We start from the raw sequence: 22688 nt of genomic DNA, 5'->3' as shown, positions 1-22688 counted from the left end.
ATCATACAATAATAGATACAGAGAGAAACCCAACAATCATATGACCCCTACGAGCAAGCACTTTGGCGACAGTGGGAAGGAAAAACTCCCTTTTAACAGGAAGAAACCTCTTCTTTTTATTGGCCAGCTGTCTCGTATTCTCACTCCCATTATTTTCGCCCATTGTTAGCATCTAATAAATGGATGTTGTAATTAATGTAAGACTGTTTGTTGGATTGTGTGTACATGTGCTGGAAAATGTATGTTTATTTTTAATGTGTTGTTTTATTCAATTCAAATGTAGCACTTTGTAACTGTGTGGTTAAAAACATGCTATACAAATAAATGTATTTTTATTATTATCATTATTATTCAGACAGAGGATGAATTGAGGGACTGCACCATCATGCAATCAATAAGTATTAGTTTATAACATGAAGTTACTACAGAGTCTAAGAATAAAGCTGTGATACGTGAATTGAGTTTCATAAGCCTCCTTAGAAAAATCAACACAAAAAAAGGAAAGGAAGGAAGTTTAAGTTTTTATATTTGAGCCAAAGCTCATCGATACAATCTATACAAGCAGTAATGATTTGTTTTATATTCTTGAGACCGGTCATGTGCAAACACAAAAATTCTCTTCACAAATACCCTCAAATTTAATATTTTGAAGAACTCCAGAGCAACCGCTCTCTTGAATATGCACAGTCCAGGTGACAGCCATGAAAGGTCAGACAAAAGAAACAGGCTTTATCTGACATAGTAAATACCCCCTTTCCCTGAATGGCCCACCTCTCTCTTTGGCTTTGTTGACTTGTCAGCTTCTCAGCTTGACAGTTTCTCCATTGAAGGCGCAGAGAAGGTTGGAGAAGGTGAATGCAGAAAAGCAGCTGGGCCAGATGGTTTCCCGAGTAGGTTTATGGAGGGGTTTGTATAAGATGCCTTGATAAAGTCAGTCAAAACTAGATTAGTGTCACAGTCATTAAATGCTTGTCAGGTAAGGGTTTCTTTTAGGTGTGCCTGTCACTGTCAGAGACACAAACAAAGCTAATATTATTCATCACCTGCCACCTGCCACAAAAATCATTCTTTTTTTAAACTTATAATGTGGCTGTATGAAAATGCACATAATGAAACAAAGGTTAGGATTTAAAAATGTCACACCTATTGCTGGGGTCATTAATTGTGATAAAGACTGAGTGTGTTTAAAGACAAGGTGAACACCAGCACTTGTATATTGACAGAATATTTGATGCCTGTATTCATTAATCCTGTCCATAAAAAATGCCTTAATTAAATTAACCATATAGGTGTTCTTTTGTTTGTTTTTATCTCTCTTAGTGTTTCCATCACAGGGGAACAAGGGAAACAAGAAAGGCAAGTTTGCCATAAAAAGTCTGTTTTTAGATGAAACCCGTAGATTTGTCTGAGCTTTGGGGGAACTTTTACAATTTCTTTTTACACACAACAAAGACTCTTAAATTGGCTGCTTCTAGGAAACAAAAAAAGGTGGAACAGCATGTGGGCGGGGCTTCTGTGTTCACAGCAGGAGCTGTGTGACTGAGATGACCATATAAGGAATATCCCCCCTCAGCAACTATGTACACAGCCAAGTGTATAAAAAGTCTCTCTAACTGAGAGTCTAGATCAGTTTGAAGACTGACTTTTAATCTGTGACAGATTAACTTGATATTCCACTATTAGCATCATGTGAAAAAGAGAATATAAAAGTATATCGCACACTAAGCCATGCTGATATATTCTGTTTAGACTGAAGAGGATTTCTCCTGGCAGCTCCTATTGAGTCTCAGTCTAATTCTCCTGTCATTAACGTTTATTATGCCAGCTGAGGCCTGACTTTTCTGGGATGTCCAGTACTGGGAAAATTGTGGCACTGTGTTAATATAAACCTGAATCCACTAGACCTGAAAACTGCAAACATTTGTACCTTCATGCAGGCACTCAAACTTGCTGATGATTAATTAATAAAGTGCGTCTGATTAGCAGCACCTGCCTGCTACTTACACTCTTCATTCCTGTGAAAGTAGTAAGGGTGTACTGTTTTTTCAAAGGACTGTTTAAACTATGAGAAAAGAAGAATATTTAATAATTGATCATAGATACTGAAATTGGATTCCATACCTAAATTGGAAGCTACAGCAGTGTGGATGCAGATATATAGAATGAGGTGAAGTTTGATGAAGCCGATGTACTTTATACGTTGCTTTACAACATAGTTCCACTTAAATTTATGTAGAACTGAGCATCGTTTGGCATTGTATTTCTAAAGCATCAAATAGAAGAAGAAAAATATTATCTATCCTCATATTTGACTGTATATATAAAGGTCATATGTTTTAGATGACATTATGTGGACATTCAGAGACTATGTATATATTACACACATGTACTGGATATCTTTTGAGACATTATGTCAGTACTGCTCAAACTTGTATCCAATGGGCCCTTAATTGGTGTAGATTTTGCTGTTGTTGTTTGTGGAATAAAGTCTCTGAATTACTTCGTGACAAAGCAATTTGTTGAGAAACTATACGGGAAACACTAATGACTGCTTATTATGATTGTGGCACTTCAAAAATAGATACAGTGTGTGTCTCTGGCCAGCAGGGCGCAGTGTTTCCCTTCAGATATCTCAGAGCTTGTTCAACAAATTGCCTTAACAGACGTGACAGTACAGAGCAGGGACTAAATTCCTCAAATCCCACTTCAGCTCTTAATGTGCCCACATTAAAGTCAATGAGACATCTTTTTATAATGCATTTCGTCTATATGTTTTTCAGACCAGTGATCTGAATTTTTCTCCGCGGCTGTAAGCGTGGGTGTGTGTGTGTGTGTGTGTGTGTGTGTGTGTCTATGTGTGTGTGTGTGTGTGTGTGTGTGTGTATGTGTGTGTGTATGTGTCTGCTGGGTAAATTCGTTCATCTCTAGTAATTCATATCAGAGCTATAAAGTTGGCTTGCTCCAGCAGACTGTGATATTGTTGGAGGAATGTTCTCTGAGAGGATTTTATGCTCTTTTCCTGCAACTTCTCCTAAGGGACCAACTGAAAATCTTCCTCAATAGTCAGAACGTTCAGTATTTTTGTAGAAAGTCCCCCTTGACAACCACAGAACAAATCTAATAAAGCCTGAGCACCTCGCTGGGCTTTGTCAGGTCTCTGTGGTGATTGCAACATTCATTCCCTGCATGATAGAAACTTTAAATCTGTGTGACACTCGTGCTTAATCGACTTTTGAATCATCGTTATCATAATTTGCTTAGCATTATGATGCCTTGTAAAGTGCAAGTTAATGACTCAGCACTGAATTATAATACCTTTGTTTTTCTGCTAATTTATCCACTTGAAAATGCAATGCAGGTTTCTAGTTTTAGCTGCACCATAAATGATGATATGTAAATCCAGTGCCTTTGAAACTCTGGCACAAAGAGAAACACTGGATTAGCACAGCAATGCCATAAAAGGATAATCTGTTTGTTTACCAGATTAAGTTGAAATGCAAAACTTGCGAGGAATTTCTCAGTTTCTCATTTTTGCAGATGCGTTTGTATGTAAATCCAATGCATTACCTGATTAATATGTGCATGGGTTTAAAGAGATCATTGAGCTAGTACTGGTAAGTATTTTATGACACTAGTTCTGGTTACTCTACATCTAAGCAAAAGTAAAAGTACTTTTACTTCAGTCTATAACCTTTTTGTGTCACATTATGTGATAAACGCATTATTATTCAAATACAATTTACTAGACATTATATTACATATTATGACTTTTATGATTGGTAGCTTGATTAGTTAGTGAACAGATGCATGTAAATGTGACATAATTTAGATTTAGAAATTAGTGGTATGATATGAGATGTTACTATAAAATGATCTAAGAAAAACAAAAACACCAGCTGAATGAATATGATACATATTAGAAAATGTTATTTTGTACTCTATGAAAATGGAGGTGATTGTTTTCAGTCATTACAGTTTAGAAAAGAATAGCAAGAAACTGCTACTTCTTAATTTGCCTTAATAAAATCTGTTCAGAAATTTGTTTGGATGCAAATCTGGATGCAAATATATGGGTCTTTTCTGTGCCAAGCAGCAGTTTCCAAGGCTGACAATGATGCCAATGTGAACTGCCAAAAGCTGCAGTTCCTCTATTGGCCACTTGAGGCTGGTTCAAAAAGTAAGACTCGCATGTTAAAATACCCAATTTTACAGTTTAAATAAATGTGTTTCTGGCCTGCACATTAAATAGTTATGGTCTCTATTGATAGTTTTCGCTTTATAATAACTTTAAAGTGATTGATTTTTTTTAATACCAGCAATGTTTAAAATTAGGCTTTGGCTGATATCCCTGTTGACACAGGGAACTGCGATGTAGTGGGGGCCTCACCTCTGCTGTTTGTGCCTTTTGAACCATTTTGGACAATTTCTGGAATTATCTGGGAAATATTCCTGCTTCCTGCTTATGCTTCAGTTTCAGTAAGTGAAACTCTATCATTTCATTAGTCTATTATTTAGCACTAATGAGTAGATATGTGCTCAGGACACATACAGCCTGTGGCTGTAGCTTGCTAACCGAACCAACAACTAAACAAAACAAGCAGCTATAACGCTATCACTGAGGCTTCACTGACATTGGACATTGGAGCACCTTTCAAGAAACCCACGGACAATTTACATTGTATTGTTGCTAATATTTAAATTGTAAATCTGCAAATTTAAAATGTAAAAAGATTTTCTTAAACCTTTTTTACTACTAAAGCAAATGATCAAAAATGAAAATATTCATAACTAGTAGCATTTTTATGATACTTTTGATGATTTCATTTGAAAAACCCACTCAAATCATTCTTGAAGAAGGATGCAAGGAATTAAATATGCCAGATGTCTGTGAATAATTTTAATATTTGACTTTATTACTTACCAAATGGTCTTGTTATTGTGAAGATTAAACAAATTCAGACTGTCCTATTTTACTCTTTTTTTTTTTAAACCATGACATTCCTATGCAACATCTGCCAAAGTGTAAACATATTCCTGAATGTCTGACATGGATAAACATGTGTCAGGGTCATATGTTACACTGCATAGTATGAAATGTGCATGCTTATGGGTGCAGCTGTTATATTCTGAAGCGCTCTGCGTTTAATCCTCCTTGGACACATTTCTAAGACACTAACAGTACAAAATCACGGGGCTTCTTTAGCATGAAATCCATCCTGAGCATTAAAGTTTGACTGTGTAAAGAATAATGAATGGTACTGTAATAATCTCATGAATTGTGCAGTTGTAAATATCAACTGGTGAGATGTAGGCTAATTTAAATGTTATTTGAATTGTGTCAATGTAAACTGTGACCATGTTTTGAATGTGGACCATCACTTCTTTACCAAAGTCAGTATGGACCTCCCCCCCAAAAAATGTTGCCCACCGGTATCATAGAGCAGGAAAGCCAAGGGTCCTTTTCCTGTACACTTCAATTCAATCTTCTTTTTGAAACCCTTTTTGATATAAGTCAGATTCATGGCATATGCAATGATGTCACTTCTTAGAAATGAAAGCTGCAGATATCTTTCATATGCACTCTAAGGATAACCGCAAGTTCTGGTGCAATGCTGCAGCCAGTGTTGTTTGAGCAGCTACTTTGTGTATCAGTTTACAGTGCAGCCTAAATAAGCTACTGTATATGTAGGCAGTTTGAATGCAGGGCTGTAATGGCGACAACAATTAACAATAACAACTACTTTATATAGGAGGCTAATGTAAATACGTGTAAAGACTATGGCAGAGGATAGAATAACCTTAAATGGTCTCTGAAATCTTAAAGATAATCACTTGAAGTTTCTGTTTAGAGGACGAAAGTGTGAACACTGGTTGTGTAATATGTTACACATGATGTAATGTTTCTAGTTTGTCCTCCTTTCGCTTGTAGACAGAAAACAGATTGGGGAGAGCAGATCCTCCTCCACTTGTCTCTGCCTCCTCATGACTGTGTTTACAATGGGAATACCATGCCTGGAGCAGCTATGCTCTAGAGTTTCACTGAAAAAGGCCCAGGATAGACTCCTGTTAGAATCTCCCTCGGTGCGTGAGTGATCGTGAGACTAAAAGTTTCCACTTTGTTTATTTCTCCAGGTCCCTTGAGTATTTCAGGCACCACTACCATCCATCTTTCTCTCTGGATAACAGGATGAAGTTGGACACTGACAACTGCTTCTCTCTTATTGGATAATGAGAAGACGTTAGATGCTGACACGACATTCGCTCTTTACTCTTGTTGCCTTTCATCTGCTTCCAATTGTGGCTTTTAGTCTTTTTTTTGTTCCCACAAAAGCCAAAAGAGCTTTTGAAAAAGAGAAGATGAGTGAATGAGGGAGTTAAAAGATGGCCTATAGACTAATTTTGGAACTGCTCATAAAACTTAAATGTTTGTAGGTTTATCCGTATTGGTCTTTGCAAATTTAATGGAACTCTTTAACATAAAAATTTAATAAAATCCCTGTTTCGGGCTGTCTTATCTCCACTCATAGGTTCATTTGGTACGAGGTGATAAAGGTATCTGTTAAAGGCCAGGTGGGTACACGATGTGGTAAAACTTGCACGGCCCAACTTCCCGTTGCATCCTTCCCTCCCTCATTCTTTCCCTTGAACTGTAACCTTCTGCCTCTCCTCCCACTCTATCTTGCTCTGATGATGCCTTCAGTATCACTCAGTGTGCAAAACTGCATACTTTGACCACTGTATCTATTAGAAAAAAAATGAGAAGATGTGTACCATCTTAAGCTAGGTCAGAGTTCACACATTGTTTGTCCTCCCTGCACCCCTTAACAAGACACAAGAGGGAAAAAATGATGGGGGGAGATGTTTACAGAGTGGTTTGTCTGGAGAAGGCTCTCAGCTCCGCTGAGTTAATGATGAACTCTGTTTTAAGTAAGCAGACTGCTAAAAGGCAGACCTTGTCACCTTTTTGTAGCTGTGACAGAAAGCCTCCCAGACAACTTTAAATGGATTTGAGGTGAGTGGTGCATTTTGCACCATCAAGACTCTGCTCAGCATCATATAAATGCATTTCAGTCCAGTAAGATTTTACTTTCTAACCTCCCTGCATTAATGGATTACCTAAGTCATTGGAGAAGTGTAAGGAGATCAGTCAGGTGAGGCAGCAATCAGTGACAGAGTAATCCCCAAAGCAAACACTGAGGATGGGTCTAGTATATAAAGACCCTCAACACGCATCTGTTGTTTAGACTGACCTAAGCCACAAAATACTTCACATTTTCTCTTACATCATAAACCCAAGACATCAGTTTCCATTAGAAAACCTCAGTCTAAGGCAGTGGCTGGAAATGTAAAAGAACACCAGTTGCTGACATTTTGATGCTACTAGAAAACAATCAGGATGGAAAACAAGTTTGCTTCAGTGTGTGACTTGATATCCAAAAGCAAACATGTCAGCCCCACAAAGTTTCACGCTGATAATAAACCACTAATCCTTGCTGAAGTTCACTGGGTTAAGCTTACATAGATAAAAGCCTGGTTCACACAAATTATAAAGGCCATTATTCTCACTTACCACCATTAAAGAATACATTTAAACCAAGAATGTGTCTAACATAAATGTTATTCCAGTTTCTATGGACGATTCCAACAATAAGCTTTAAATGTTTTTATTTGGCTCACACTTTCACCACTATGGTTTTGAAAATTCTCAACAACTACAGGATTTATTACTGTGAAATTTTGCACAGGCATTCATGAACTCCCAGAGAGTAAGTCTTTGCTGACCCACTAGTCATACTGCTTCTCTACACATGAATTGGCAGGGGTTTGCTAGAGTCTGAAATGTAAAATTCAGACATACGCAAAGATCACCATCCCACTAATTTTTTTTACACTACATTATAAGTACACCAACTGTGATGTGTCATTTAAGCAGATTTCAAGCACATGCACAGAGACAGCTGCTGACTGCATGAATGAGCAGTCAATCCTATTTTTCTGTTACACTTTTTAAAAAGTTCTGGTGGAAGGATACATCCACATCTGTTGATTTGTGTCTCAACAAAATGTAGAATGTACAAACGTCTGCACTGAGCCTAATAATCTGGTGCTGTTGGAGGTCTGTTCCTGTTTAAAGGGAGTTCTTTCTTCCCACTGTCGCCAAATTGTTGGAGTTTTCTCTCTAATAATCTAGGATCTTTACAGAATAAAGCACATAGTCATACAGAAAAAAACGACTTGAATTTATTGCTGTAAAAGATGCTTTTATAGTCTGTTGAATCACTGGATTTTTTTTCACAGGACTGCACAGAATTGAGAAACACAACAATTCAACCTTGGTGAGAGTCGGGAGGAAAAATAATGTTTTAAAAGGAAGAAATCTCCAATGTAACTAGACTCACTGAAAACAATAGTCTGCCTCACCGGGCTGGGACGAGTGGGGTGATACACAGAGATAAAAAGAAAGCAAACAGTAAACACTAAGTGGGTTGTTAGGGTCTGTATCTGCAGCTGAAGAACCGTAGATAGCTGCAGGAAGCGAGGTAATAAAGAGAAAAATACATGAATCAAAGAAAGAAACAAAGATGATGATGTGTAATATTGCCATAAGTAAAAGTTGGTGAACATAGCAAATGCTCTACTTCCTTAACTTCACCATGTTAGCCTGCTTGGCTGTACAATCTCATCTTAGAAGAAATCAGATCAAGTTAAAATGCACTGAGTTGAGATTTTGCAAGTTAACAGTTTCAATTTTACTAAATAATCCTAGTTCGCAAAAATAGGTTGTCTCTTCTGAGGAAGGTGGTTAACTCCACCAATGTTTGAGTGAACCCGCCCAGTGAGCATATGTGCATCTACTGTATGAGACGTGCACGTGTGAAACAGGGCGTCGCTACAAAAGAGCATGAGTGGCTCCGCTGACTTCCTGAAAAGGGTGAAAGGTCGAAAATGTGTCTTGTGTGCAAATGTTTAGTAAATCTAATAAAATTTGACTGATTCAGTCTCTGTAGTTGAATAGTGCAGAGGGATTAAGATTACAGGAGCGTTTTCCACCCCCTCCCTCCATCTGTACTAAACTGTCCCTGGTGTGGATATGTTTTCAAGATTCTGGCATGTAGCCGGGTCACTGCATGTGTGTGTGTGTGTGTGTGATTCTGGGTTATTGTGAATATACATGTCCCCAGAGTGGATTTGTTTTCACTGCTTTGTGGTGGGGTTAATAACAGATTCAATTTGGCATCTATTTTCATCTCAAAGATGTGGAAGTCACAGCAACACTGATCATAAACCCAGGCATCACACACCTGTGTAGGTTACATCTGTGGTGTCAGTTTCTGCATCACAGAAAAATGCACTTTTATGATTTTATCTTCTCTCACTCTGTATATAGTGTTTTTTAAAGAAATGATTTCCACTTGTGTGTATTGTTTAAATGTAATAGTTTAAATGCTTTTTTTTTTGTTTCAGTCGCTTATTGTGTGACACTGTTGTCAGCATCTGTGTTTTTAAATCTGCAATGTAAAATAATCGTCATGACAACTTAGCTGAAACCTTTCTGTGCTGTGCAGTCACTTGTGTTCATGTCCTTACAAACGTTTGTGTCCTATGTGACCTTATTCTGGTAAACGCTAGATGACGCTGTTGTACCAAAACTGTCCTTCTTGCTGCCAGGAGTTTGCGACACAGCAAATTTGTACCAGTATGTATGCTCGTTAAATCCAGGATTGTTTTCCTAACTTTGTCAAATCATAGAAAACATTATGAAAATGATATCTTTATGTTTGTCGGTGTCTCTTTTTTTCATTCATAATTTACTTGCTCTCTGTAAAGATTATGACTCTTAGTGCAGCTACATGCACTGGTTAAATCTTCACAAAACTTGTTGTCCATGAAAACATAAACCTTTGTTTTCGACAACTAGTAGGAAGCATTGATCGGAGGTCTGGTCAAACCTGTAGATGAAGGTGCTACTGTTGAACCAGCAGGAAGCAGCGCGCAACCTGCAGCCGCTCATGTGTGAAGATGTGCAGATACACCACTTTAAAGACGGTCAACCCTGTGGCGGAAGCTCAGGAAACGACAGCTTCCTTTAGATCTATTGTCTTGTCATCAGACATGGACACCCATCAAGTCATAAATTTCGGACAATTCATTTCCGAGACAGTCAAGAGCTCTTATCTTGGATAAATATTTGCTTCCCAGGGCTTCAACCCAGGAAGAGACAACAACTCCAGTAATACCTCCCTGGGAATTTCCACAGTTAAACCCTGTGTTAGTGCAGGTTTTCTGTGTCACATTCCACATAGAAACTGTTATGCCTTTATTTTGTTTTGTTTTTTGTGACACCGTTAAAGCTGTGTGCTCTGATCATGTTTTTCACGCCCTCCCAGGTATCAGGGCCCATGATGAAACTTGCCTGCACACTGTAGCCCCGAGGGCTGCGTGACTTCAACAGGGCGCTACTGCCCAAACTAATAATTTAAAGGGAGCATCACAGTAAACAGCTTGCAAATAAAAGTATGTGGGGGGAACCCCGGTCTCTAAAAACCACGAGTTGTTAGAGTTACGCTCAGGTGGCATCTTGCTGTTTTCAGCAACACACTGCTTCTGTTCATCTAAGATTTTTGGCTTGTGGATTTGTTTTCCTCTCCTTATATGCTTTTAGTATGAGGGCCGGTCACACCTGGGAGTAATACTCAGTCTGGTCCTTGCTGGGATATTTTTTGTGGCTTGCTGCTGAAAGAGTGGGCTGGTTCTCTGTCTTGGAGCGCAGGGAAGAAGAAGAAGTTCGCACTAGTTTTGCCTCCAATCCAGTGGAGGTTTCAATAGCAGCGGCGCGGCAGGGGAGGGACGCACTGCCAGCACTCGGGATACCCACTCATACACACTCGCGCACACTCTCACACACACTCCTGCCCACCAGAGACCAGTTCAATCCACAAGAAAACTGCAAGCACGCACCAGAGCGGTCGTCTAATCCGATTGATAGACACCAACAATAGAAGTGAAAACTAAAGGAGGAGATACTGGACACTGCAGAGGACAGCGCGTGTTTTTATTATTTTTATTTTTATTTTTGCATAAATCGCTTTAGTTTTAAAGCACTTTTGTAAGAGTTTTTTCTTTGAAAGAAAAACAGACACAATTCTGCAGATAACTTCGTCGATTCATATTGCGAGAGGTAAGACTGTCTCTTGTAAAGTGTTTATTTTTCGCTTGATTTCTCTGCTAGGTAGCGGTTTGTCCGATTCTTCGAGCAATTATATCAGAAAAAACTTCTTTATTTTCTTAAACTTTTCTGTAGCTTTATTTATTTATTTATTTTGTAATATGCATGCAAGCTCCGTATGAATCCAGAGTCGGACTCTCTGAGTAAAGTAGCTGGTGCCTTTGAAACGGTTTGCGGTTTACAACTCCAGGAAGTTAAAAGTTTCAAACGCATTTCATTCAAGCCACAACTCGCATGCTTTTTAATTCTAGCTTATTTGGGTTTGGACTTTATATCACACGGGGCAGATGAGCTGATGAACTTTACGAAAATCCTCGTTTTGTGCCTCGCGACAGTTCCCATGCTCCCAGGGGTGACACAGCACCCAGCAGAGGCGATTTTTCTACATATGCTGTATTTCTAGCTACCTGTGCACCATTTGTGGTGTTTTCATTCTGTTCGCTTTTAGTTTTAAAATGCAAAAGTTTTATACAAGCACTACAGTTTTGATAAATGTTAGTTTCACCGTGTCACTACTGGGTTCCCTTTACGCACCTGTAAGAGCCCAGACAGGCTTTAGTGAAGCGCGTAATGAAGAGATGCTTTTTAATATAAGTGAAAAATTGGATTTATTTGACTTGGCACCGCCTGCATTGTTTCAATTAGAATTATTCCAGGCAGATTAATGATAATTTAGCTCGTGTTGGGAGTTGTTTTCCTCATCCGGTCCATGTGAGAGGCTCTCAGTCGGTGTTTAATGAGAGACATACCCGGAGTGGGGATTTGAATAACTGTATTTAGCAGCAGGGTGAAGCCACACTGCCTCCCTTCTACTTTCTCAGGAGAATGAATCATGAACAAAAAAGTCTTAAAATGGGAAGGTCTGCGTCGCATACCGTAACTAAACCATGATTTGCATATGAAAACTCTCTGGCTGAAAGAATTCCGCCAGTGTTGCTATAGCCGTTTTGCGTCCAGAGAAGTGACAGGCTTCAGTGGTGTATATACAGTCGCCTCTCCGCTGCCTTTTGTCACATATCCAGAGTCAGTGGTGGAAGATTAAGGGCGCAAAGTTTTTATTTCCTTGTTAAATTATTCATCATATCCACACACCATGCGCTTCTCCTCGTCTCCCCCCGCCCGGGCACGCTCATTGCAAAGCTCCTCATTATGCTCCCTCAGATGGACACAGCTCGCACTAGCTGCTGAACAGGCTTTCTGTGCTCCCCTTCTCTGCCTCCTCAACCAAGCACAACATAACGGATCATGATTGACTCATTTCCCACGACGCGGCCAGTCCCGTGCATGCGTGCACCGGATGATGGGCAGTGGGTGGATGACTTTCCCATGGGGGGGCATTTTCTCTTGTAATCTTTAATCACCCTTGCAGCCACAATGCCAGCACATCAGTCAGAGGCACCGCCACTCCCCCACCCTCAATTCTATTTGAGTTGTTTTTACACAGAAAGCGCCCCCACGACCCCCTCATAGAGAATTTCCAGGATGCAGAGCTAAAGGCAGGGATCACAGATGAAATATAAAGGAGCGAAGAGGAAAGGGGAGGGTAAGAAGGAAAGGAAACTGGGCTCTGGTTTCCATGATGCTATTGTGCCAGCCTTAGTGGTTCTGATGATGTGGATAGCTCAGAAACTCAAACTGCTAGCGATGTTGTGGATGGCGAGGAGTCAGGTCCTGAGTGATGATTTAGACTTACACACAGAGTGGAGCAGAGGAATGCAATGGTTTGGATCAGCATACACACACACACACACACACACACACACACACACACACACACACACACACACACACGCACACACACACACGCACACCAGATTAAAATCTCCACTGTTGGATCAGAGCGTTTACCACAGTCTCTACCAATTCATTAATAAGCTGTTTAGCTGTCCAAGAGCACCAGACCTGATTTGGTTTGGCCTGCCTATAGAACAGGTCCAGGTCCTGTGTGGTTCCCTCTTTGGCTCCTGCATATACTTTACTTACTCTAATCCCCACATTGGCCCTGAAGTGACAGCCATGATGGGGCTCGCTACCGAGGACCCGCCATAAATCTAGACTTCCTTTAAGAAAACACACAGAGGCTTCAGGTCCTGCGAGCTCATGCCAGGCGTCTTGTTGGGTGGAATCCGAAATGTCTCTTTATTTGTGTTGAAATTAAACTGTCTTTTATTCCCTCCCGTTCTGTTAATGAGCTCCATGTGGCAGCAGGCAGGAGGCTTATCCATCTTGACAAGGAGCTGGAGGGAAGGAGAGAAACAAAGTGAAGTGAGAGAGTGTAGGTGGTGGTGGGGGGTGTTTTGCGCACACGTGAGCATATACGTGCACGCACGCAGGACAAGGCTGTGGGTTGCATGGATATAGCCTGCCTTGTGATCAGAAAAAGCCCCATACGTGAAAATCACGTGCTTATAACCACCATGCTCTTGCTGAAAATACGCTCCTCTCACACGTGCACACAGTGTCGATCAGGTGGATGAAAGTTGTGGCCAAATGGTTGCATGTAATTGATATTTTTCTCGCTTTAATCTTCAGTGGATCGTAAATGATTTTAATTCTGCTATGGATTGATGTCGCTGAAAAGATTGCATCCATCTGGGAGATTTAAATAAAAAGTGTGAACATTTTTGTTTTGGCTGTGCACATGATTTGCTTGTAATGACCCCAAATTAGAGCTGGGTCAAAGTTGTTAAAGTAGAAACTCAATTGATAGGATGCAATTCTACAGATTACACAGGAAGGGAAAGGAGGTGGGGGTCCTTTTCTTGTTTTGTTTGTTTAAGACTGATACTCTAGATGTGTCAAAGACAGCCATGGGAAAGAAAATTGGGACTATTTTCACCCATTGTAAACTCCTGCATTTGTCCTTTAATCCAGTTACACAGCTCTCTAAATTCCACAGCTTGCCAATTAGAAAATACACAATGTTTTCCACAGAAAATACTTGGCAAATACCAATGAAAGTGAAACAAAAACCTATAAATATATAAATAAAGAGATGAAAGGCAAAAGCAAAACAAAGTTGACACGACTGTGGGTTACTTTGCCTTAAAATTATCCATTCCCTAAATTGGGATCATACATTCTTCCCCATTCTAATTAAACATTAGACTTTATTTGTTCCAGATGCAGCTTTTTTTTAATGTGTTATTTTCGTAAGGGAACTCTGTGGCATGAGAATGGTGCAGGCCTGCATGTAAAAGCACATCCAGCGTCGGCTGTGTGACCATGTTGACTCTGCGCTGGTCCGTGCAACCACAGTGACCCAACACAACTGCTCTGATATTTAGATGTCATCTCCCTGCAATATACAGTATGTGGTGTCACATGTGAAGAGCATGGGGAAGGCACACATCAAATGTTTAAGGCAGTGGTGATTAAAAACCTCAGTGTGTGACTGCGGCGGACAGAGCCGGGTGAGGGGACGAGGCCCTCGTTGTGTCTGTGGAGTGTTTTGGGATGTTTGAAAGAAAGGCAGCTCTGAGAAATGCTGTGCATGTTACTGAGAGACTCTGTGCGTACTACCTCAGCGCTGTCTTAAGTATTATTAGACATGTCTTTGTTCCTACTGACATGTTTCTGAAGTGGAATGAGACAAGCCGAGGCGATAAGGATCTCAAGTCTCTGTGTGAGTCAAACCTCAAAGTACCACTTAGGCGGCTTTCCTTTTGCTCTCTGAAGTCTGGCGGTGTGACGGGAGGCTGAGCTCAGACAACAGCAGAGACACTGACAGGAGCTGTCATGGGCTTTTTTCCCTGCTTGTGTTTTTAAAGGACTATAATGTAGAAATGAAGCCCTGTGTGTAGTGTGGATATTTGTCCAAGCCCGAGTCCTCTGGTTTTACTTATCTGCCTCTGCTGAGGGAGGAGAAAGCATAAAGACAAACCGAGAGGAGGGGATGTGTGTGTACAAGTGTGAAAGAGATTATTTGATGAAAAAAAAACTGTGATCAAGGGAAGGAGACAGACAAAGGAGGGTGAGCAGAGAAAGGGAGAGGGGTCATTAAAAGGACACCATCTCACTTGCAGTAAATGGCAGTAAAATATCTGGCTAATCTGCCATCATTACACTGATTAAATCACCGGGGATTTGGCATTCCCATCAGCTGCAATCAATGGGCAAAAATCAATAGACAGGGGATACGTGAGAGCCTCTCAGCCTCATCGGCTACAGCTCCAACTGTGGATTGCATCTCCAAACATTTTTATATTAGCGTCAATAAAACTTAAACTACATGGATTTGGGGATTTTTATATTTAGCGTTTTATGAAACGGCTTGGGTCCCTGGAGTGCCAAGCAATATCTTTTCCTTCACACATTCCTGTTTAAATCTAATCCCCCTTCCTCTCTGTGGCCTTGGGTACTCATTTAGGGGCTCTTCGTCTCTGATTCATTCCCAGATGGTGATCAGGATTTTAAGTTAAATGTTAATTAAGGCTGAAACTAGAAGGAAAACATGGACAAGAAGCACATTTTAGCATAAAATATATTACATTGTGGACAAAAGCAGAAGCTCACTAAAACACTCTATGCATGTCACAGCTCACACTCATTAACATCAGCAGTTTTGAACCAATGTCAAAATAAAAGGAGAGATAGAAGGTTATTCAGAAATTCCATTAGATAATCAGAAATCTTAGACATACTTTAGCTAATGTGAGCCTTTAATATTTACTGACAGTGTGCATTAACGCACAAGGTACTCAGTGTGGTATACAGTTTCTTGCTGAGAAGAAGAGAGATTGATATTAATTTTATGCGCGTAAGCTAAACATCAAGTTTCAGCCTTTTCTGTAGTCAAGTAGCATAGCTTAGCATAATGAGACTGGAAACAATGAAAGCAGCCAGCTCAGCTCAATAAGGAACACAGTGGCTCAGTAGTTAGCACTGTTGCCTCACAGCAGGTGGTTTCGAGTTTGTATGTTCTCCTCTGTAGCTTGTGCAGGGTTTTTTGCATGGTTTCATCAAAAAAACATGGTACTTTAATGCTGCCAGTGTTAGTGATGGCCCAGGGTACTTTCAGATCAAATACATATGAAATAATTTGTTTTTTTTCCTGTAAACTAATAATTAGAAATCTTAGGAAGAACAGTCGATTAGTTTAGCTTAAGTAAGACTAAAGAAAAAGAAAGAAAAGAATAAAAAGAACCCTTGAAAAATAGTTTGTGCAGGTTTTTTTGTCTTTACTGTGACACATATTGAATTTCTTGTGCCAATCCAAGTCTGTATGCTAATATTAACTTACTAATTGATGGACATAGCCACTATGACATCACACATTGTTTATGGACTCTGCATTTTGAAGTGTCAGCTGTAGCATTTTGATCTTGCCACTATATTGATGTTTTTTTGTGCCAGAAGTTTCCTTATATGGAGAAAAGGGCGGAATGCTAACATTAGCAAGCTTGGTTACGGAGCAAGCAATTTTACTTGCCTTTTTTACTCACCAAAGCTGAAGCATGAACTTTTAATCATCTGAATCACATAGCAAGCCATAATAATAGACATTAAAAATGCTCCAAAAGGCGCCACCAGCACATATACAGTGAAGAGATCCAGTCTATTGATATCAAATGGCAGAGACAGGGCTAACAGACAATGATTGGCTCCAGCTGTCTGTTTCGGGACACCTGTGAGTCAGTGCAACTGCCAAGCTTGTCCGTGTTGAGGTTATATATGTGTAGGTGTGTCTATATATAGGTATATAGACAGAAACATGGATGATGAAAGTAAATGTTATGTGAAGAAGAAGGAAATTTAAACTAATGGGCAAATTCACCTGTAGCATATCAGCTTTTTGCTAACATTGAATTTGTCTTGTGGTATAAGGTCATTGCCATCCGCAGACTCACCTTGAGTTGAAAAGGTTTCCTTTTTGTAAGGAGTCAGGCAAAGCAAGGATTAACTTATTATGCTCAAGAAAAGCCTAATAAAGTGCTACTTAAAGACATCTTTGTGTCATGTGGTTTTCACATCCTCATTTAAAAAACATAGAAGAAGAAGAAGAGTGAGTTCTTTGCTCAGACGATCAGGAGCATCTGCGAAAAATCACAAAACACTTAATGAAACTGAAGTCAATTTTCTGTGTCTTTCAGGATGAGGCAGTGTAAAGGTTGGAGTGTGGTGGTGCTGCTAGTACTGCTGGGGCTGGGATCTGTGGCCCAGAAACTGCCTACGAGAGATGAAGGTCTTTTTCAGATGCAGATCAGAGACAAGTCGCTATTCCACGACTCCTCTGTCATACCGGACGGAGCTGAGATCAGTGGCTATCTTTTCAGAGACACACCCAAAAGGTAAGAGCTCTGTAAGACAAACATTATCAGGGTGGTGGTTAAAAAAATGAGCCAGTTAAACCTTGTGCTGGTGACTGCTTCAATCATTGAAGGAAACATTAAACCTGGTGATGTCTACTTACTGTAAATAGATAGGAAACATCAGATGTTACCCTGTAATAGGATCTATTATGTTGATGCAAAAACTAAATAATAGATGAGAAAGTCTTTCTCCACTCAAGGCAAAACACTATATGCCACCACGTGCTTCACCTATTATAGTCTGCTCATGCATTTACTCCACATATTATTTAGGCTAATGTCAAACTATGATGAACACTGGTGCTTATATCTGGCCTATTATTTTCACAGGTACTACTTTGTGGTGGAAGAAGACAACACACCCCTGTCTGTGACCGTGACACCTTGTGATGCTCCTCTGGAGTGGAAACTCACTCTGCAGGAGCTGCCAGAAGACGCCAGCGGAGGAGGATCAGGTATAACTGACATAAGGCAGCAGTGGAAGAGGTTAATTACACGTTATCTGGAAATATGACTATCCCCACACACAATTAACCTACGCAGTGATGTTAGGCTTTGTGTTTTCGTGGGTTTTAATTAAGTCACAGATGTAGTGTCTAGTCTGACCACTTATGAGGTCTCACTCGGCCCAGTTTGATGTCTATAATTTCAGTGATTTTCTAGTCACCCTAAAGAATCAAAGACATTACATCCCTTTACTTAGGTCGCCTCGGTCTTCTTAAGATAAATCCTGCTACACTCAGTCTGTTTGTCTTTCTTCTTCCCTTCATTTTTTCTGTTTTTCTGCTTCACATTAAAACCTTTTCCCATCTGGAAGGTGTCCTTTCAGCAGAGGAGATCTTGCCAGATGACTAAAGCAGTGGTTTAGAGCACTGATGTGTGATGTGAGCATATATTTGAATATCCAGACATGAGCACCTGCATGTGTGTCTCTGTTCCTGTCAGATCAAATATTACAAAGTGATTTATTGGGTAGTTACACTGTTGTGGACACTGACCATGCCAGAGAAGAGAATTCATCCTGAGCTGGAAGAATAATGACAAATTTGGACTCGACACATGCAGTGGCAGTGACTTCACAAAAACTGGTGCAGAAACAGAGCAGCTAGTGAAATCTTTCCTGTCTTTGCAGCCTTTTCCTGCTAGAAATTTCTATTGGGAGTTGATCTTTGAGCTTAATTTTTAGTACACCGCTGAGCACACTCTCTGGTTGACAAACATAATATTATGGTTTCTTGCTCAAGCTGGAGTAAGAGCTTAGACTGTTCCTCTCACATAGAAGCTACAAGGCGCCTCTTTGTAGCAAAGCTTCCCTAGAAAGGTTGAGTGAATGCTGGCCTGAGATCTTTGGGGATGTTTGGAGTGAAAACATGGCTTCCATGGGTGTGGGATAATGATCCATGAGGCTTAGTCATGATCTTGCAGCGTTAAACAGTTTTTAGTTTGGGTGGAAATTTTCTTTCATCAAAGCCAAAGAAGAAAAGAAAATATTGCAAGGGTTGTCTAATTTGGTGACTAAAGCAAACAGCTCATGTTGTGTGTGTTTGGTTTTTATCTTCCAGGAGAGCCTGAACCTCTGGACCAACAGAAACAGCAGGTGACAGTAGATGAAGGGACGGAGCTCTTCACCTACAAGGGCAATGATGTGGAGTCCTATGTGGCCACAAGCACGCCTTCTGGTCTCTACCAACTTGAACTGCTGTCCACTGAGAAAGACAGCAACTTCAAGGTGTACGCAACCACGACTCCAGAGTCTGACCAGCCCTACCCAGAGCTGCCCTACGACCCCCGCGTGGATGTCACTGCACTTGGCCGTACCACCGTCACACTGGCCTGGAAACCGACACCTACCGGCTTGCTGATGGGCCAGCCTGTGCAGTACTGCGTAGTGATCAACAAGGAGCACAATTTCAAAAGCATGTGTGCTGCCGAGGCTAAAATCAGCACTGATGATGCATTCATGCTGGCTCCGAAGCCCGGCAGAGACTTTAGCCCGTTTGACTTTGTGCACTTTGGCTTTGACAATGGTTTCGGCAAAGACCGGGGCCTCACAAGTAACAAGATCTCACGGGCATACGCAGCCAAGCCCAGGGTATCAGACATCCAGAAGGTGTGCATTGGCAATAAAAACATATTCACTGTGTCAGACCTGAAACCAGACACACAGTACTACTTTGATGTGTTTGCAGTAAATGCTGCTACCAACACCAGCACAGCATATGTGGGAACCTTTGCCCGCACTAAAGAGGAGGCTCGTCAGAAGACAGTTGAGCTGAAGGACGGCAAAGTATCAGAGGTTTTCATCAAAAGGAAGGGCAGCAAGTTCCTGCGCTTCGCTCCCGTGTCTTCCCACCAGAGGGTCACTCTTTTTGTACACACATGTCTGGATGCTGTGCAGGTGCAGGTGAGGCGAGATGGCAAGCTGCTGCTCTCCCAGAACGTGGAGGGGATACGGCAGTTCCAGCTACGGGGAAAGCCAAAAGCCAAATACCTGATCCGTTTCCGTGGCAGCAGAAAAGGAGCCTCCACTTTGAAGGTGCTTGCCAGCACCCGACCCAGCAGCAAACAGCCTTTCCCTTCACTTCCGGAGGATACACGCATCAAGGCCTTTGACAAGCTGCGCACCTGCTCCTCCGTCACTGTGGCCTGGCTGGGCACGCAGGACCGCAACAAATACTGCATTTACCGCAAGGAAGTGGCTGACAATTACGGCGAGGAGCAGCGGCGCCGGGAACAAAATCAATGTGCTGGACCAGAGACCCGCAGGAAGTCAGAAAAGGTCCTATGCAAGTACTTCCACAGCCCGAACCTGCAGAAAGCTGTGACCACAGAAACCATCACAGGTCTGGAGCCAGGAAAGACCTACCTGCTGGACGTTTACGTGGTGGGACACAGTGGCCACTCAGTAAAATACCAGAACAAACTGGTGAAAACAAGGAAATACTGCTAAAAGACTCTGCAAAGAATAAATCTATTATAAATATATATATATTAAATAAGTTTATTTAACTCTAAGTGATATTCTACTAAGGAGTGTATACAGACTGACTACTCACACAGCTGATGGGCCCGTGGCAGGGACTGAACTGTTTGTAGAGAGAGATTTCAACCTGTATATTTATGTTTACATTTCATTGTGGCACGTCTGGGTGGCCCATAGCGTGAGGTGCTTTGTTACCAGGCTTGTCATCTTGACATCATGCTGCCACTGGGAGGGCAGAACTTCAAAGAAGAGCCCCTTTTTTCATCTTCTCTGTTCCTTTGTTGCTGCATGACTTTCGCTTTTGTCTGTCATATTTGTTGCATCCTTCGGTTTCAGTGTGTCAAGGAGATACAGTAGCTGCCCGCTTTGTATAGATCTGTCACCGCATATTCATGACGCATTTTAGGAGGAATTTAAATTATTTTATACTTTTCATCTCTCTTTTTAATTGTCTGTTTTATTGATGACAATAGTAACTGTTACAAGAAAATTCCAGTTTTATGAGGAAGTTGTCGTAGCTCAGACATTCCCGTGTGTATCTCAGCCAGTGTTTGCTCTAGAGCCCATCTTGTAAATGTGTTCTGTGCTGGAGATCTGTGTTATTATCACTGTATCGCTGTGTATGTGTGTGCGTGTGTATGTGTGTGTGTGTGTGTGTCACATGTACAGAGCTGTCCTGCCAATATTCATGTACATAAAGACTAAATATAGAACATGTAATCCCCGTGTCACCCTGGGTGTCATGTTCTTTTGCCAAGCAGTTAACATCCCAATCATGGCTCTCAGAGAAAGAGCTGAACAGCATATTGTGATTATAGACTCAGACATCTAAATCAGGGCTGCATAAGCACAACCTAATACTAAGAGGGATTTTAACATCAAAACACGACCCTCTAAAAGATTTGCGACAGCAAAAGAACAACAACAGATAAGATATATGCTGTAAATAAGCTTAAAAAGAATAAAAAAACACCTCTTGATATCATCACAAGTGGCTAAATGAGGAAATGAGCGTATATCCTAATAGATTTAGTTTCAAGTGTATTTCTTGATTTTTTCTGGAGAACAATTTATTGTCTTGATGATCTGCAAGAAGCCTGATCTGAATTTTTTTTTACCGGTGAGAGTATGAACCATCTGTATCACGTGGTCCCCGTGTAATCTGTAATTTTATAAAAAGAGTATAAATTAAAAATCGTCACACAGTGTTGTCGTTCTGTACACTAGTGCCACTGTAAATTAAAAAAATGGAGAGAGCATGCAGCTTGCTTTGCCATCGGTCATGGAAGATGAACCAACCATGAAAGGGAAGTGATAAATTTATGTATAAAATGATGTAAAAAACAAAAAAAAAGTGATAATCGATTGAGCATCGGATGGGTGATTTAAAAATCCAAATTTGTACTGCAGCAGTTCTGCTCACATTACCATACATATGACATATAATAGATATGACATATCTGGTGTTTTATCTTATGTTCTTTTTTAAATTTGAACAGAATATCTATGGTGTAACCGAAAGCTGTCCTAATGGCCAAATCCCACCCTTCCATAGAAATACTTGGCCTCACAGCAAAAGGTTTTCCATTTAGCATCAAGTAATCTCCCAAAGATCTACTTCAAATAATGTCAATGCAAGGTTTATGTAAATCATGACAAATTTAACCTTCTAATGTCCAGTGACACCCGTTTTTGCATTTCAAACACAAATAGCCTGCAGTCTAACTCTTGGTCTGCTACTAAACATTTTTTCTAAGACATCAACATGAACACAAGAATTTTTCAGCGAATCATAAATAAAAAACGGCCTCTGCTAATTTTGAGTTGGGTTTTGCCACCTGACTTTCTGTCGCTCTGTTTTGCATTTATAGTCAAATCAATCTGAAAATAAACATGATTTAAACCAAATATGCCAGAAAGAAACAAACAAGATAGCCTTTTTGTGTCAGTTTAATCGGACAGTTTCTTGCTACAACAAGTTTATGGAACTGAAATGAATGATTCAGATTGACTGTAGCTCTGCTACTGCGGCACTGATTTTGTCAAGATTAAGAATATCAAAGAATATAAACCCAAAAGTGGTGACAAACTAACAAACTAATTACAATCGTTAATAGCTATCAAAAATTAGCAATCATTAGCCACTAATTGCTAATAGTCAAACCAA

At 40.4% G+C, this 22688-nt stretch overlaps 1 protein-coding gene across 1 annotated transcript; it reads left to right on the top strand.

The window, feature by feature from the left end:
• Positions 1-10576: 10576 nt before the first annotated feature.
• Positions 10577-21804, top strand: ndnf (neuron-derived neurotrophic factor). The gene is made up of 4 exons (XM_063467434.1): positions 10577-11179; positions 17320-17517; positions 17869-17993; positions 19101-21804. The coding sequence occupies exons 2-4, from the start codon at positions 17321-17323 to the stop codon at positions 20486-20488; spliced, it is 1710 nt and encodes a 569-aa protein (XP_063323504.1). The 5' UTR covers positions 10577-11179; position 17320; the 3' UTR covers positions 20489-21804.
• Positions 21805-22688: the final 884 nt, after the last annotated feature.

Source organism: Pelmatolapia mariae, linkage group LG23 (genome assembly GCF_036321145.2).
Source record: "Pelmatolapia mariae isolate MD_Pm_ZW linkage group LG23, Pm_UMD_F_2, whole genome shotgun sequence".
NCBI classification, from domain to species: domain Eukaryota; kingdom Metazoa; phylum Chordata; class Actinopteri; order Cichliformes; family Cichlidae; genus Pelmatolapia; species Pelmatolapia mariae.
Note: the sequence above shows the minus strand (reverse complement) of the source record. Positions and strands in the feature narration are given on the sequence as shown.